Here is a 16,953-nt window from a genome sequence, read left to right as displayed (position 1 = left end):
CTCACTGCATTTAAAATTTGCCTTAAAATTCATTTTTGCTCTTCTGTTAATTCTGTTTTGCCTTTTTCAAGATACTTAATTATGTACTACGTTTTCAAGTAGTAAAGACAGTGACTTCATCTTCCTAAATCTTAGGATCCTTAAACACTACAACATGGCTTGAAGATATTTTCCTCCAAAATAGAATATTAAAGTGGTTTGGGGTTTTTTTATTAGCCTTTTATGTAAGTTCTTCTGTAGGAAATAAAAATGCAAAGGAAATACTACTGCCAGAAATCCCTGTCAATGGGTTTTTACATGTGACTAACTGATCTAAGCGTGCATGCGATCATCATGTGGAACAGACCTTCAGCTGCTGTAAACTGGGATAAGTTGATTGAAATCAGCATAGTTATACCAGTGATGTCCATCCTCTTAACGTTTGGTATCTTCTACGTCACTTAGAAAAATATGCAGTAAATGGGTCGGAAGGTAGTGAATAATGTTTTGTTCTTCTGTTTGTGATATTTGGGAGAGAATGGGATATTCACAAGTGTGAGAAGTGTAGCATGATGCCCAAAAATATTGCATACTACTCTAGGGCCCATAGTTTTCAGGTTACTGATTTGGGATTAGGCTTTTCAAGCCAAACATTCACTTTTAATTTATTTTATTGAGCCAGTTCTGTGGTGTAAGCATATTGTTAACAAATAGAGACCACAAATGGCATAACCTCAGAAAATCTTAGGAATGCTAAAAGCCTTTTTATAACCTTTATTTTCCTGTCTCCTACTAAAGCAAAGAGATCTGCGAGGCAAATGAAACCATCATGTGCCCTATGTGTGAACGCAATTGCACACTACAAAAACTCAATGAAAGCTGCATATACGCCAAGGTAATTATTGTCTTATCCCTATCGAGATATTTTTTGTCTAAAGATCCACTTTCATTGTGCAATGGCTACCCTTGTTTCAGCAAAGATTCCTGCAAAACGTATTGTTTCTCTGCAGAGGTTTTTTTTCAGCCTTTGTAATTCATGTTTTCTAATAAGGGAATCCTCTGAAATGATCAGAGATAATTTTACGATTTGTTTTACTTTCTGTGAGCATTTCCTTCCTAAATCCTTATTATTTTCATCAACTTATAAAGTTCTCTGAGTAATAAAACTTTTTTTGGAAGGTTTTTCCAACTTTCCCCTATAATTAACTACTTACTCTGTTTCTTTTGCTTCATGATTGAATTTCTGCTCCTCCTAAAGGAGTTGTCTAGCATAATGTGCCTGTGACGTGCTTTGCTCTGTCAAATGAATGCAAATATTTTACACAACTAAATATTTTGCTACAAGAAGCTATCCTTCAAACTTAAATAAACACAAGTACCTCTGTATACGTGCTGTGTTTTCAAGTAAGCAATATATTTTGATGTGTGATATGTTCATAATGCTGGAAAAGCAGCCTTGGCATTTTTCTTGGAATTCTTTAGCCATAACATAAATCTTGCTCAGAAGCCTGTATTTACAAAATGTGATTGTCTCCGGGCCATGGCATTACAACAACACTGCAGCAATGTGAAAGAGAATCAATTTTGTGTTAGATTTTGAAATTTCGTATAGATAGGACCAATGTTGAGTAAAACTCAACATTTCTAATCTATCTGTAAAGGAAAACTCTAAAAATATTTGACATTTATAAAAATCACTTATATTTAGATTTTACAAATTCAGTTTTCTATTTTATAATGCCAAAAATAAAAAAAAAAAGCGACAACAGCAATTAATACCATTGAAAATGTTGTACTTAAGGCTAAACTGGTTTTCATTTTTAAATACTGCTGTAACTCTATAGCAGAAAATGGCTTTGTGAGATTTTTTTTGTAACCTTTTTTTTTACTAATTTCTTTTTTTTTAATGTGTGCACTGAAGCTAAGAGCTTTCTTAATTGAAATAACATTATGCAAACTGTACAGCCAATCCCAGAAATGCCTCTTTTTAGAAGATGACAAGTACCTCTTCAGCAGTCCACTGCATTTTAACAGGAAATTAATACATTTGACATTGTAGCATTCCTTTAACTTTAGGTCCTGTTATTTTAACATCCCCAGTTAATAAGAAGCAGGTTTTGTGTCTTATATTTACACTGACATCATGTGCTTAAATCATGTAAATTTCACATTTAATGTCACATTGTGAATAATTCACTGCAGCAGAAAAAAAAAATGTGGCAGTCCATCCATACTTCCATGTGTTTTCAAACCAGTCCCCTTGAAACAAATTCAGATGACAACCAGGGAAGACAAGCAGTAACCACTTGTATTTCATCTTCGCAGGCACCCTTTTCTGATGTCTGCAATTATTATGGAAATTCATCTAAGCTCCCAACTTTTGCTGCCAATGCTTTTGGCCTGAAAAACTGATCAACCTTAGATTGGAATACAGAAAACAACCAAAAATTGTCTCCTTTCAGGATTTGTCTGTTCTGGATCTCCCCCAAGCTGGGGAGAGAGAGACTTCTTTTTGGGAAGGAATGGGATTACCATCTGGCCACTCAGTTGGCAAAGAAAAAGGAAAAAATAATAATAAAAAAAACTCAATGAGGCTTTTTATAACTCCGAGGTTATAACTGTAATGCCTTCACTCACCGTGTTGTCTCTAAAGAAAAGTTCACTGCATCTTCACTCGTTACCCTCTTGCTAGGAAACATCTGGTTTCCAGCAGGGATTGTGATCCTGCTGGTTGCCACTGTGTTGCTCAAGTTGCGTAGCAAATATCCAAACATGTGTCAGCACTTCCACTGTGTTTATACCCAAATTGGTGAATGAAAACAATCTGTAATGTTAGAAAACTACAATCTGATTTCAAATCAAATGCTCCTTTGTACTTTATGAAGCACTTAGTAATATAAGTAAGTGGAATGAATATATTTAAAAATAAGGCATCTGGGAAAAGAAAATGGCATTTCCTGCTTGCTTTCTTGTTCCTGAGATGGAGCTCGTCAGCGTTTCCCTCTGGTTTTGTTGTTGTGAGAACATAACTTATTCCTCTGTCTTCCTTCCACACAACCAAAGAGCTGATATGCAAGGGAAGCTATTCCTGATTCATTCCGGGCACCGGCACCCTTATTCTGGAATAAGTGTTTTAATCCGTACTCATTCATATAGTTCATTGTACACGAGTACATAAGCATTGAGTTAATTAGGAAGAGTGTGTTCCTTTAAGTGAAGTTTATCTCCCCAAACCTGCTTATGTCATGGGACCTGCCTCATTTATATAAGGCCTTGTGCTCATATTTCACATTATTAAAACTGTTGTCAGGGTTTCTTTCTTAAATATCTGCCAAGTTTCCCTTTAGAGGAGCACTTCAGACAGAACAAACTAATGCCGGAAAAATCATATACTTCAAATGTTTTTTCTGCCAAGTTTTTTGTAAAGCTGGAGACAAAATACAAAAGATGCCTTTTTCCTTCTTGTTACTGCCCATTTATTTCATCCCCTCCCTCTTCATTCCATCTCCGTTTAAAAAGGCCACACTGAAGCGTAATTTATAATTAAAGGGAAAGGCAGGTAACACCTGAGTAGCAATCTGAATTGCTGAATGCCCAGGCTGTCATTCTTGTCCAGGTTAAATGGGCTCTTTGATCTGTGGGTGATCAGGGTGGTGCACCAGGGCTCTTGGGACTGATCCTGCGCCCAGAACACCTTGCCCTCGGGCCCCAGGGCAGAGTGTTGATTCAGGGTGGAGTCAAAGTGCCTGGAGTCTTGGATGATGATGATGATGATGATCAGTCAGGTATGCTGACGGACTAGCACCGAGTCCTACAATATTTCACCTCTTCTTAGAGGCCTTTGGTCAACACAGAGTCTCAGACTACATATTTAGCCTTTAAGACAGTCAAATCTTAATTCTAATTGAGTGTGGTGCTGAAAGACTTTCACCCAAACACTTTTTGTAAAGGCAGTGCTAGATCGGGAGCCAGGTACATGTTTTCTACTTTTAGCAACATTAATTCTGCTAGGTTAGGTTTGGTTGGTTGGTTCATTTTGTATTTCGTTGGAAAGATGCACTCTTGACTGAGCAGAATATCCAAAATCACATCCTCAAACGGATCTGCATTCAAAACTGAAAATGTTCATCAGATTTATTGTACTGCTTTTGTTCACCTCTCACGTTTTCAGTTTCATACCCATTAGGTTTGTGTTTTCCTTTATGGAAGCAAGAGAAAAACAAAGCAAAAGACATATTTCTGTGTACAACTGATCCCACTGAATGATTCATGCAGGGAACACATTGGATTTATTGATATCCAATACCAAATAGTCAATTCCTATTTCAGAACCTTAAAAAAAAGAAAAACAGAACTGACATACAGATAAAATGTATTTGTTTTTAATAAATTCTCACAATATTATAATAATTTTACTCAATAAGAAATAAAATAGAGGCAAGCAACACTGTTTCTATTAACTTTTTGTGCTTTCCTGAGTTAGTTTTCTTAATTTGCGAGGCAGAAGCAGTAATGCCAGCCTTTTCTAGAAGAATGAAAATCTGTCAGCAGGATGAGTTCTCTTTGCAGCAAGCAGCTCTCCCAGGAGCGGGTTAGGTAACCTGCCCAAGGCAGGCTGTCAGCCCCAGCATCCCGGCACACCTCGTGTATAGAACATTCCTGCTGCCCAGAGTAACTTGAATATGGTTACCTGCGCCCTTCGGTTGGCATAAGGACAGGATTTTTTCATGATAAAAGCTTAAAAATTGGTCTGTAAGTCAGCAACCAAGTAACACCAATGAAAGTAAAGTCTTTTCAAGAATATTCTATTTCAAGACATTCTCTTCTTATTTCAAAGGGTGGGAAATCACCATGAATTTTCTGGATGGTTTAGGATGATACATATCAAAGCCATTTGCAACATTTTTTCCTCTGTCTTCAGATTCTCTTTCTAACAGATGCATGTTGATGATAAGTTGGTTTGCTCTATTTTATGATTTGTGCTTTTTTTTCTAATAGGAATTTGAAGCCTGTGCTTTGCTTACTAATGCTCAACAACTTCTTAAACCACCTTTCATTAGAGGAAATGTAGGCCCATCATCCCTGGATAAATTATGTTGCTGTAAATTGGTACCCTTAAATCTGTTGAAGAACATTGATCTTAATTTCAGCTTCCTAAATACTGTTTGATAGTATGGCTTGAATATTAGAAATTCTGGATTTTCGTAATAGAAATTGTGTTGTTTTCATAATAAGTGAGATTTCAAATTCACCCACTCAGATACTTAGAGTGATCCATAGTCATGCAAAAACTAATTATTACTTATTTTCTATTGGTAAGCCTTGGACTTTGCAGCAGAATATCTGTTCTGCCTGAAAAATCTTATAACAAAGAGTGGAATAGGGATAAATCCAACAAAAAGGAGAGCATTCATGTGGAGAAATTAAGTGCACAATTTAGAATTATGGGGAGGTTTTTCGGGGGGGGGGTTAGTTAGAATTTATTTAATTTTTGTTGGAGTTTAGGGACACTAGCCTTTTAAGAAGGAGAATATGTCAATAATTTGAGAGGCTGAGATGTCTGGATAAAAAGGAACATATACTATTATTACCTGCAGAGAAATTGCAAGATAGTTTGGGACAAGAAAATGGAATCAAAGAGACATTGGCCAAGTAATATACAGAGGAAGAAAAGTGAAAAGACAGAAGTTATTTAAGCTTATAAAAGCTTAAAATAGAAAATGTTGAGGTTAAATTTGACCCAGCATATGAGATGAACTGTGGAGGAATTTTTAGCCTGTCTTGACATGGACAGAGCAGCTCGTGGTGTCGTGAAACAAATAGACTGAAGATGCATGAAGTGACAGTCTGTAAAACCAGAGTTCAGGTTATACTGAAAGACAGAGTGGGACAAACCTTGGTAGAAGAAACATGCAAGTAGGACTTCTCATTAGAATGGTTAGCTTTTAGTTTCTGCCACCACTTACGTACTCTGGGATACTTTGGGGTAAAGATAAGGTGGCAATATTATTTGTTCCTGATGATATTTATTTTCTATTCAGGTTACACATTTGTTTGATAATGGAGGGACTGTCTTCTTTGCTATTTTCATGGCAATTTGGGGTAAGTACATTTTTATTTGTTTTGTATTTTTAGTTCATCTGACCCTTTTATATGATTACTGGTTAAACAGAGATTATAGCTCTTCATAAAATTTAAAGAAGGATTATGATTTTGTCACACAAACTTTTTTTTGTCCTGTTTTCATCAACTTCAATTTCTATGCTAGTAGTGGGTGAAAATAATACCTTTTATCATTAATGTAATGACTGTCCTTAGCGTCTTAAAAGTCTTTAAGCCTGAATTTTAGATCATGCATACAGAAGTCTTTTTAGAGGCAAACATGTAGGTTAATTTACTGATCTGGAGTCAATATAAAAATCACGTCTTGTAGAGAATTCTTACCAAAAAAATGAGAATGTTTTTGTGGGAACTAATTAGAGGGAAGTATAGGAAAGATTTGATGTTAAGTGCTTACAGCAATTGACATATTTATATTCAAATTCTCAGTCTGAATATCTCATTAAGTTCACTCTGACATCGCACACATCATGTCATGGGCCCCAAAGCTGAGCAGGGTGATATCCGCAGAGGTCACTGTTGAACTGGAGTTACCAAGAACAGTCTTGCCTCTCTTAGAAGGTCAGTGTAATAGTGCCATACAAGACAGATGTAATGGTTCCAGCTTGACGGAATTAGCTTTCACTGAAGCTAATAGTATTTTGCTGCTGGAAAGTAGGGAAGACTGGTATTACAACAAGAGATAATTAATTTTACCAATTCAAATATTTGTTTATGTAAACCCTGAGAAAATAACACCAGTTCACATACGTACAACGGTCTGAATTCAAGCCAGAGCTTTACAATTTTAAATAGAGTCAAATGGCACACAACGGCTTTATTTATATAATATGTATGAATAAGCATTAATGACTCTAACTTAGTGAAGGATGAACAAATGTCACAAATTTTGGAGGCTGTCCTGGTAAAAGCAAAAAACAATATACAAACAACAGCAGAACATCAAAGAGATACATAGACAACACAAGCACATGCACATACATGCAAAAATTATAATTAGATTGTTAAAAATTAACACAATACAGCTGAAGGGCAGACTTTAATTGCTTGCCTCAGTGATATTTCTTCATTGGCTCCTAATCTTGCTGTCATAGCCTTGGAATTACTAATAATTAGTTTCATATATTCGTAAAATACATTGTACTTGGTTATACAGTACCGATGTAGACAACGCTGGTAGCTTCTTAGCATCTCTTTATCTCTACCTTTGAGTTCTACTTAGAGACAGCTCTTTCCATTTTCATCTGAGGCCAAGGTTCAAGTGTAAGGAGGAATTTTGGTTCTATGATACTGCTTTACCATTATCAGGAAAGATGGCATAATACGTGCTAAGGAAGATGAAAGCCGAACATTACATTTTTCTTAATTTCAAGCAGCAGAGCGATACTCTCAATATAGGTGGTTGTGTCTCAGATTTTCAGTCTGCTATTCAATGTGCTGGGTACAATGTTAGAAACCAGGTTCTGGTTTTGACGGGAAGTGTGCTGTTTTCATGACTGAACCCTGTAGGAATGGCAACGCTGCACATATGCACTCAAGTCTTTAATCTTTGAAATAAATGCCTGTTTTACTCATCTGCAGTGTGACTGCCATTGTTTCTCTCTGGGGGGGGTGTGTGTGTGCGCACGTGTAATTTTCTCGCATATCAGATAAACCCACATTGCAACATTCACAGCCAGTTAGTGAGATAACTCCGTGGACATGATCCACAGTCTTTACGCTAAATAAAGCATTTTAACAGAGTTACAGTAACAGGCATGTATCGGATGTGAGTAGTTATTTTCTCTGCATTTTATTTTGTTTATTCTAGGCCTTTATAGCTGTGTCTTTTTCATGTTCTTTCATTCTTTCCATTTAGACATGTCTAGTAATTGCAAACAGATAAACTATGCAATTATTTGCATTATACCGCCATAATTTTACTCTTTAGCTGGAGAAAACCGGACCATGCTTTTTAGGATATCTAATATACATGGCAGAGATAATTCCTTTTCTTTCACATTAAGATAAGTATTTCTTCTAATCAACCTGTACCAAAACCTTTTACATCATTTCTACAGATTCAGCCTGCAATGCAAACAACAGATCAGTCTGATAGAGGAATAGAAGCTTGTCTTCTTTTTTTCCCTTCGATAGTGATTTTAATTGTGTCATCATAGTCAAAGGTTAAATGTAGTCTGTGTTACTCGGTAGTCTCATTCTCCTCAGCAAACTTCATCCTCTTAGTAATCCAAGTAAATCTAATTATTTTTGTCGTATTCAGTGAGGAAGGCACAAATGTAGAGTGGGTAAAATAATGTCCTGAGTCATTTATCAGATAGAAATGATAGTTGGACAGAATATTTTCACCTCAAGGTAGTTAAATTTGGGAATTTTGTATTGATACTATAATATCCTTGCAATCCTAGTCAAATCTTGCTCTATTACAATGTCTCCATTCTTGACCAAAGTTACACAAGGCAGAATTTTACCTGGGTGCTATTTGTCTATATTATTTCTAAGAAAACAAGTATAATATCCTTCCAGGAAAACCACAGGTTGATCATTTGATTATAAAGTAGAAGACTGATGTGTGCTACTGGACCCTAGCTGTTGCCTATCAGTGTATCTTGTGATTTTCCCCTTGCTTTCCAAAACATTGTTTGCACAGTAGTGGTGGCAAGATAACAGCTGCCGTGTTCTTTTGGAAAAAATGAAAGTGTGTAGATAACAGTTGAGAGTGTATAATCTGAAGCAAACTTTATGGTGAAGGGTGGGGTGGTGTCATGTCAGCCATAGGAATGCCATCGGATGGGCTCCCTGCGTTGTCTTCCTCTGCCTTGTCTGCTGGGCTGGTTTTGTCGTCTGATGCACATCCAAAACTCGTATCGTATGGTCCAAGTGAGTTGTCTAAGTGGAGAACTGAAAGGATAATGTAATTATTTTTTATATATTGCTTGAAAGATTCTTATCTGCATACACTGGGTATCTCGCGGTTTAGTTCAGCGGTGCCTCACAGCTAAATCCAGTTAACTTCTTTTTTATGTATGGGTGAGCAAAAGATGAAGGCCCTGATTCATGATCTTCTGAAGATAACACGTGTCCTCCCAGTAATGCCCGTTCAGCACTACATGGGTGGTCGACTTTCAAAGCTAGTTCCTAATCTGATGTTCTGGCAGCTTTCAGCTCTTGCGTTTAAGCCAGAAAGGGCGTATTGCCAGAGTTTTATTTTGATTTGATTTTATATGAGAAAAAAGTGTGTTTAGCCTCTCAGTGTTTGTTTAAACATTTAAAAATAAAGTCCAGGAACATGATATAAATGTTTGGAGACTGTGTGATTACGCTGTAATACAAGTTTATACATATTCATGGAGTAGAGAAAAGCAATCTCCTTTTTAAACCTCTTAAAAATATTTTTACTCCTAAAAACAGGTATAGCTTCGTCCCTCATTCTGTAATTGAAGTTGGATGAGTAAGGAGTCTAGCCTTTTTCAGTTAATCAAAGTTTAGGAGAGCTTTTGAGCTCTTTTATAGTTTTGAATTCACCCGCAATTCTTTGAACAGCTTCACTGATATTAGATACAGTATTTCCTGATATTTCAGACATTAAAGAAATAACTTGTAAGGAGGAGACGTAGAGTTAGGGGGAGTATTGGTTAAGCTAAAATTTAAAAATAATAAAGTACTGTCAATTGAAAACTAGTTTGACTGGAGTTGATGATGTAGTTCCTAATAATTCAGTAAGACCAGACTATTTAAGCACCTCTGTGTAGAAATAAAAGATGTTCTTATGCAAAACACTTGTGCTATTCCTTACCTGGGTCATTCCTTGTATCATCATAAAGCCGTCTGTGGGAAAATGACTCAGACCTTTTCTTACCACATATAAAATATCCAATCAGACCAATTAATATAGATCCCAAAATGGCTCCTACAATGACACCAACTATCATTCCTCCTTTGTTGGTTTTGTCTAGGAGAGAAAGAAAGAAAGAAGAGACAGTTGAATGAGAATAATAAATCTGTAAGATCAGATACTTCACTCTCACTTTGTAGCAGTCGAGGGCTTTGTGGAGTGAGACTTTTCACCAAGGGTCTGAAACACTTTGCAGACTATGACTAAACCAGCCTCTCTGCAGAAAAACTTTCTGCCTTTATAAAAGAAAATAGACATCTCCATCCTTGATTTTCAAGGGAATAACTGGGGTTTAAAAAAAAAGAAAGGCGGCTAAATGAGTTTTTGGTCAAATAAAAAGGTTCCAGGTTTAATTACAGATTCAATCACTTTCCTTTTATTTAAAGAAATAAGCAGTAATCACTCTTTGAATGCAATTATTTGTGAGTATTTAAGCCTGCAGTTAAATTTGCAGCCTCTGAATTTCAAGTGATTAAGTTTTAGAGTACCAGTTTTTGAGTATGCAAGGTAAGAAATCCAATAATGCTTTCTGCACCTGTTCAGTTAGCAGAATAACTGCATTCCTCCAAGATTTTCCTCAGATTTCCTAAAACTTTTCTTCAAAGTATTCTGTTTTCTTGGAACTTGCTCTCCCTCCCCCCTTCCTTTTCAGTCATACTATCTAAAAATCAGGTACATTGTAATTATTAGAGCTATGATTGGAAACATGAAAGTCTGATGCTCTTTCAGTTCTTAGTACAAACTGTACTCTACTGGATATGATGGATAAGCCTTTCAGTCCCGTGTTAAAAGCGTGAAAGCTAATTAATGGCAAAAAATTACTGTCTCTTTTGATCTTTCTTTTTCTTTTCCTGAAGACCTGATTCAGAACAGCAGGATAGAGAAGTGCCATGACAGTTTTATGCTCCATTGTTTTCCCACGCATACTCAACTTGATAATTAAATGCTTAATGAGTAATTCCTTTGGAAGTATTTATAAGAAGTCATCTTTGGTTACAAAAGTTTCTGAACTTAAATGAGTTGACATGTTACATGTTTTAAATGTTATTTCTACACAGCTGCTTTGAAGGTCCACTCCAGTGTGAATGGGCAGTACCTGTCGTTAGGTTCCCCCACTCTTGGAAGTGTTAAACAAACAAGCAAACAGCACATAATTTTAAAAAATATTTTTTATTTTGAGTGAGTTTTAGTTTTAGTCTGTACTAAGTCACTTATTAATTCATACATCTTATAAAGCCTCCTGTTCAATGAAAAAAAAGGGTTTAGTTCAGCATTATGATTTTATTAAACCAGTTGGACTTTAGTTGGATGCTTACCTTCATTGGCATCTTTGGAATTAGATGATGGAGTAGAATTGCTGAAATTATGATTCAGCTCTGTTGTCTGCTGAATGGGGTTGAAGTTTGGCGTAGGACTGTCCCGCTTCACCATGGGTGATGTCAGAGTGATACTGGTGGGGGATGATGCGGTGGGGTTGATTGAGGAGTTATCACTGGGGAGTGTCGCAGCTGAAGGGGTACTGTAGGTGACTGTGGAGTTAATTGGTGTCGCTGTGGAAGCAGAAGTAGCCGCAGCACTTCTGGTCACTCCATAAAAGTCAGCCATTGTTGTAAATGTCGCAAAAGACGTTGGGATTCTGTTGAAGTTTGTGGCAGAGTTATTTATTCCCTCTTTCGATACCATCGTGACATTTGAAGATGAAGTGGTGCCATCAGTGGACCTCGGGGGTGTGCTGTTTGGCCAACTGCTCATCTCTGCTCTTTTCGACAAATTTTCTTTGGCACTGGCAGTTGTCGGTGCAGCATGACTGATGGTAGGAGGGTTTATGGCAGTACTCGTAGGCAGAACAAATCTCTGTGAAGCTGGTTGCACTGTAGACCGATTGTTGTCTGTAATTGTGCTATTTCCATTATTTGTTTCGTTTACTTTTCTGCCCTCGGTATTGCTTTTATTCCATTGCAGCCTTACAAGCAGAAAAATGAAAATCATTCCACAGGAGGGTTGCATGGTGTTGACTTCAAAGTTTGTTTTGTTATATACAGAACCTGCAAGAAATTCACTTTTGTCCATTATTTTATTTTGCAAAACAAAGCTACCCAGTTAAGACCCAAATAAACTGGTAAAAAAGTTAGTGTAATACTATAGAAATCTCACTAGTTTACCATGTGTTGATGCTGAAAACTTTACATCCCTGAGTGTTAATGACCTAATATGATATTGACGATCAACAAAAGCTTTTTGCACAAAAAAATGCCATGGTTCTGTAAACAGGCCTCATATTCAGAGGGGAATAATTCAAAACCATTTTGCTATAGAATGAGGTAATGATACATATTGGGATGGCATGCTTGAGGCAACGTTTTCTGGGCAGGCAGCAACTCCAAGAGCATGCTAAAGAGTTATGCTCCATTGTGAAGAAATATAATTGTTGCAAGTAGCCCTGAAAGTTGATGGATAATGTTTTGTGACCCTGAGCAGTGACCGTCATATGAATGCTGCCAGGAGCAAATTGAAAACTAAATCAGTCCGGGGTTTATGGATGATGCTGAATTTGTGTGGAAGCTTCTTTTCCTATAGGAAACTAGAAGCTGTATATTATATATAAATTTTTCAAATGTTAGATTGAGAAGGATGAGAAAAACTCAACTTGAAGTCACATGATCGTAGCAGGTACGCTGTTCTGTATATCCGTGGGGTTTTGGCGGGGGGGGCCGTTCTACATATGGGACAGGTTGAGGTCATGTAGTTTTTAACTCAAACACATAACCTCTCATGTGGCAGCACAATAAAAAGTATAATAAGTTACATCTTCAGCATCATTACTTAATTAGGTGTCCATGTATGTAGGTACTTTACCGCCTGAAGAAAGGAGATATCCACCTGGAAAAAGGAACTATTTCTTTCATTTTCAGCCTCCCCTCCTACGTCTTATGCTTTTTCCTGTGGGTGTTTTGTTTGGGTTTTTGGGAGGGCGGGGGGGGTGAGAGCTGTTTTTGTTCTCTTGTTTGGTTTGGGGCTTTTTGAGTTTTTTTTTTTATTTAATTGTGCATTTACCCCAGGTTAGCTTCTTTGTGTGTAACACTGTCAGAGCAATGGAAAGTGCATGTACAGTAACAGTAGATAGCAGTCAGCTATGGGTAATGTTATATCAATGGGTAGACGATAATTAAATATCCTGTTAAGGTATCTCATTTTATCTTTATTCTTATTTCTTTCATGGTTAGAAGATGGTACTATTACTTGAAATGCATGTGTATTTGTAAAATGCTATTTAATCTGCTTTTTAACATATATTCTGTGTCTCAACACTGCTTATTTCCCAAGTTAAGGTCAGTTATATGGTGGGAAGGATCTATGCTTGGAAAGCATTTGTAACTTATTTAGCGAAAAATAGAACAGAGAACTTCTGCTTGAGTATCAGTCAAACTCATGATAACCACTTTGACCCCAAACAAGCAAGCCAAAGAAAACTCCTTTGGAGTTCAATTATCAGCTCCGATTATGTTTACAATTTGAATGATACGGCTCCACCTGACTATGAAATGCTGTGCAATCTGAATATTAGATTTTGATTTGTTAGTACTAATAACTGCAAAATAGTGAAGAAGAAAAAAACCTGTTGTATTTTACAAAGTTGTCAAACACGCGCTTTCTTTTTAACAGTATTGTTGTTTTAATTCAGTGGCATGGTCTTTCCTTCCTTGTATTAATAGTCATTAGTGAACAAAGTGGGTTTGATCATATTGCTCATTATGCCTTCACTGTAACTAAACTACATAGGAGAATTACGCTTTCACTTTAACTATAATTTTAGTTTACAGAAGAGTGTACAAAGGAGTCAATATCCTTGCTGAACAAATTCTTTGTCATTTTTTCTGATTGGCTTACTTGTGTAACTTTCCTCATAGCGAACCATAGAGAAGAAACCTCCTTGCTTTGAAAGTTGTGTGCTCTAGTTCTCAGGCTGTGATGAACTGCTTCCTGGAAATCCTTTTGTGTGTAATAATGAACTCTTCTTTTTCTAGTGCAACATTAATGTTCATACAGTTTAGAAAAACACTGAAGTTCTTCAAAGATACTCATTGCCTTTAGAGCTTAATATGCAAATAGTGCTATTGCAGTAAAACAGCAGTGCTATAGATTAGCCAAACTTGCAGAAGAGCCCAAACCTGAAATTAGGTGGTCAAGTAAGTGTATAAGGAAGCTATGAACAGATTATTAATGGGGAAAAAAAACCAGTCTTGCTTCTTCATTCACTGGTATTCACGTTACTCAGTACTAGCTCAGTGGAAATCAGTGCAGTAGGCATAGCCTGAAGTGAGTAGAAACAACATCAGTGTGGGATTAGGCTGCAGTTCAGTTACCTAGATTAGATCTAGCTTTTTTTAGCATAAAAGAAGAGAGGTTTACATAGGACAGTCACCACCATGTTTTTTCAGTGACTTTGCACTTTGCGTTTGGTTCTGTGCTGCTAGAGTCAAATTTCATGAGACCTATGACAGCTGGGTAGAAAACAAAAGCCAACTCCAAAAAGGGGAAGGGTAAAATTTCTCCTTCAGTGTATGGCTTTATGAAGAGATGTAGTGGCCCTTATTCAAGGAATTCACCAAGGTGTGAATGCAATTTCCCATGAAAATGGCCCTCCAGCGTGAACCTGAGTATGCACTGATTGTGTCTATACTGGAAAATGTGTAGCCCGGTTGCAAGTGATCCACAGAGGTGCTGAGGGCTTGATACTCACTCGTCACACGTTTCTGGAGGGGCTTTACTCTGAACTTGCCACAATCTCTTCCCTTTGACTGAGGACCCTTTAGAGCTGGCCTATGTTAGGCTGCTCCTGGAGCACATCACTTAGCTTACTGACAGGAGGGCCCAGTGGTGTAAGCCAAAGGGCAACAAGTGGAGTTGATCAGGAGACTTTAAAAGCACACTGTGGATGTGGATTAAAATACTCGTGTAGGTACAGCCACCTTGAGGAGTTTGAGATTCTATATCATACAGACTTCTTTCTTTTAATTGAAGTAAATTGAAAAAAGGCTACAAAACCCCTTGTTATTCTGTAATTAATAAAGATTAAAGTTGCTTTACAGCAGAAAGTATTCAGTATGAAGCTGCTAGTGCACATACATGTACATCTGCACACCTACACTCTGGATGAAGCCCTGGTTCCATTCATATCAACCTCCCCTGGGTCTATGGACTTCACCGTGAAGGTTGCATTGATACTGCATCTGGCTTTGTCTTTTCCTTAAACTGCTCAGATTTGTGCTGCATATTTCTGCAACACAGAAAAAAATGTCCTAATAAATTCTTATATGGCGATTTTCATATAAATGTATATCTAGTGGTATTTTAAGTATTTAAAAATAGATTTTTGGCATGATAAAGTAACTGCAACATGTATTTCCTGAACACAACCCAGCAGCTGCCAGTGGTAGGTGTAATGTCTGCAAAATCTTTGCAACTGTCAAGAATACAATCATTTCAACTTCTTCTTCTGGGTAGATGATACAATCTTCAGCACTATAAATTCAAAGGACCTTCTTTTGCATACCAATAAATTGAACCTTGCACTGTTTCCTTCCCTTACAGGAGTAATTAGAAAGTACTTTATGTACTAAACAGTGACATGATAAGCAAATTATTAATGGCACTTCTTTCTTTCTTGTGGTCTGGAGTAACATGTTCCTATTCGCAGAGCTTTCACACTTGCTACGCTTTTTAAGCCGCATAAAGCAGATTATTTTTACCTTTACATCAGTGATCCAAAAATAGACGGAACAAATATAAAGCAACATATAGAGAATTACTCTTCTAGAATTCAGAAAGAAATAACAGCAAATGATGGTCCCAGAAACTTGTTGGGTTTTTGCTCTTTGCTCTAAATTTTGGATTGCTCTCCAAGGATGAGATACTTCTCAATTTAATGAGCAATGAATATTAAATTTTCAAGATTAAATATATTTTAATTTTTGTACTGAGAAAATAATTTGTAAGTTTGTAGTGAATTCTAAGGAGGAATATAAATATGAATTGTATTCTATAATTAATTTAATTTTTCCCCTCTGTTTCTAGCTAGCAGCCTGACAAGTATAAGTATACTGGCTGAGCTTCCTAAGTGGGTATTTCCGGTTCATTTTCAGTATAACTAAACTCAGCAGAAGCAATAACAATGTAGCAATATGTTTCCTTACAGAAATTTGGTATAAAGTAGCATACACAGAATGCTTCCCTTCACCACCACCCCACACACTTAAAATGGCTCTGAACTGACTCTGAGAGAAATTCTATACTTGCTTGGTAAGGAGCATAAATACCCACTAAAGAAAAGTATGAATTTGAGTGAAATACTGCAATTGTTTATGGTTGCTACTTCTCTGCTTTAAAGTTTGAATCACAAAATGGGGGGTTTTTTCCAATTATTTTCTCAGAAATACACTCTAAGCAGAATTTGGCTACAACAGCACCGATTGCCAAACGCTGTATAAAAGAACACCATGATTATTAATCAGATCCACTAATAAACATTAAAAAAAAAAAACCCATCAGACTTACCTTTGAGCTCTACGAAATACTCAAGAACCTGTTGAAATACTGCTATGGCCCAGGGTGCAATTAGTCTGGTGGGAAGAGGGGAGCGCAGGTCCAATAAAGGCGGCGGCGGCGTAGGACACGGGTCAGGAACGTGCTGTACAGGTGAGGCGAGGTGAGCTGGGGCAGCCTTCGCCGCACGCACCGGCACGTCTGGGACCAGCCTGACCGACTGCGCTGCTCTCGTGACTGAGCTCTGTCATTACGGAGCCCGCAGAAATTGCAGTATTTATGGCAAAGTGGGTAGGCAGTGCATATTGCTTAATCCTTTGAAAGTCTTTGAACTGGTATTTCAGAAGGGTGACTGTTTTCTGTAAACTATAGAAACTATTGTTCCGTGTACTATGCAACTATTAATTTAACAAAAG

At 37.1% G+C, this 16,953-nt stretch overlaps 2 protein-coding genes across 3 annotated transcripts in view; one reads left to right on the top strand and one right to left on the bottom strand.

Moving 5' to 3' along the window:
- ANO3 (anoctamin 3) overlaps positions 1 to 16,953 on the top strand; it is a 148,405-nt gene that overhangs the window by 110,620 nt on the left and 20,832 nt on the right. Inside the window, 2 exon segments of the mRNA XM_075048671.1 lie at positions 778 to 874; positions 6,021 to 6,081. Coding sequence (XP_074904772.1) covers positions 778 to 874; positions 6,021 to 6,081 — 158 coding nt within the window.
- On the bottom strand, positions 7,003 to 16,897 carry MUC15 (mucin 15, cell surface associated). Of its 2 annotated transcripts, XM_075047107.1 has the most exons (4): positions 16,550 to 16,897; positions 11,311 to 12,039; positions 9,896 to 10,051; positions 7,003 to 9,000 (listed from the first exon to the last, which is right to left on the bottom strand). In XM_075047107.1, the coding sequence occupies exons 2-4, from the start codon at positions 11,999 to 12,001 to the stop codon at positions 8,840 to 8,842; spliced, it is 1,008 nt and encodes a 335-aa protein (XP_074903208.1). In that variant the 5' UTR covers positions 12,002 to 12,039; positions 16,550 to 16,897; the 3' UTR covers positions 7,003 to 8,839. The 2 variants fall into 2 exon arrangements, with proteins under 2 accessions (XP_074903208.1, XP_074903207.1); XM_075047106.1 differs by lacking the exon at positions 16,550 to 16,897 and having other exon boundaries at positions 11,311 to 12,186.

The sequence above is a fragment of the Buteo buteo genome, chromosome 16 (assembly GCF_964188355.1).
Source record: "Buteo buteo chromosome 16, bButBut1.hap1.1, whole genome shotgun sequence".
Classification (NCBI taxonomy): domain Eukaryota; kingdom Metazoa; phylum Chordata; class Aves; order Accipitriformes; family Accipitridae; genus Buteo; species Buteo buteo.
This window is presented reverse-complemented; position numbering and strand designations above follow the sequence as displayed.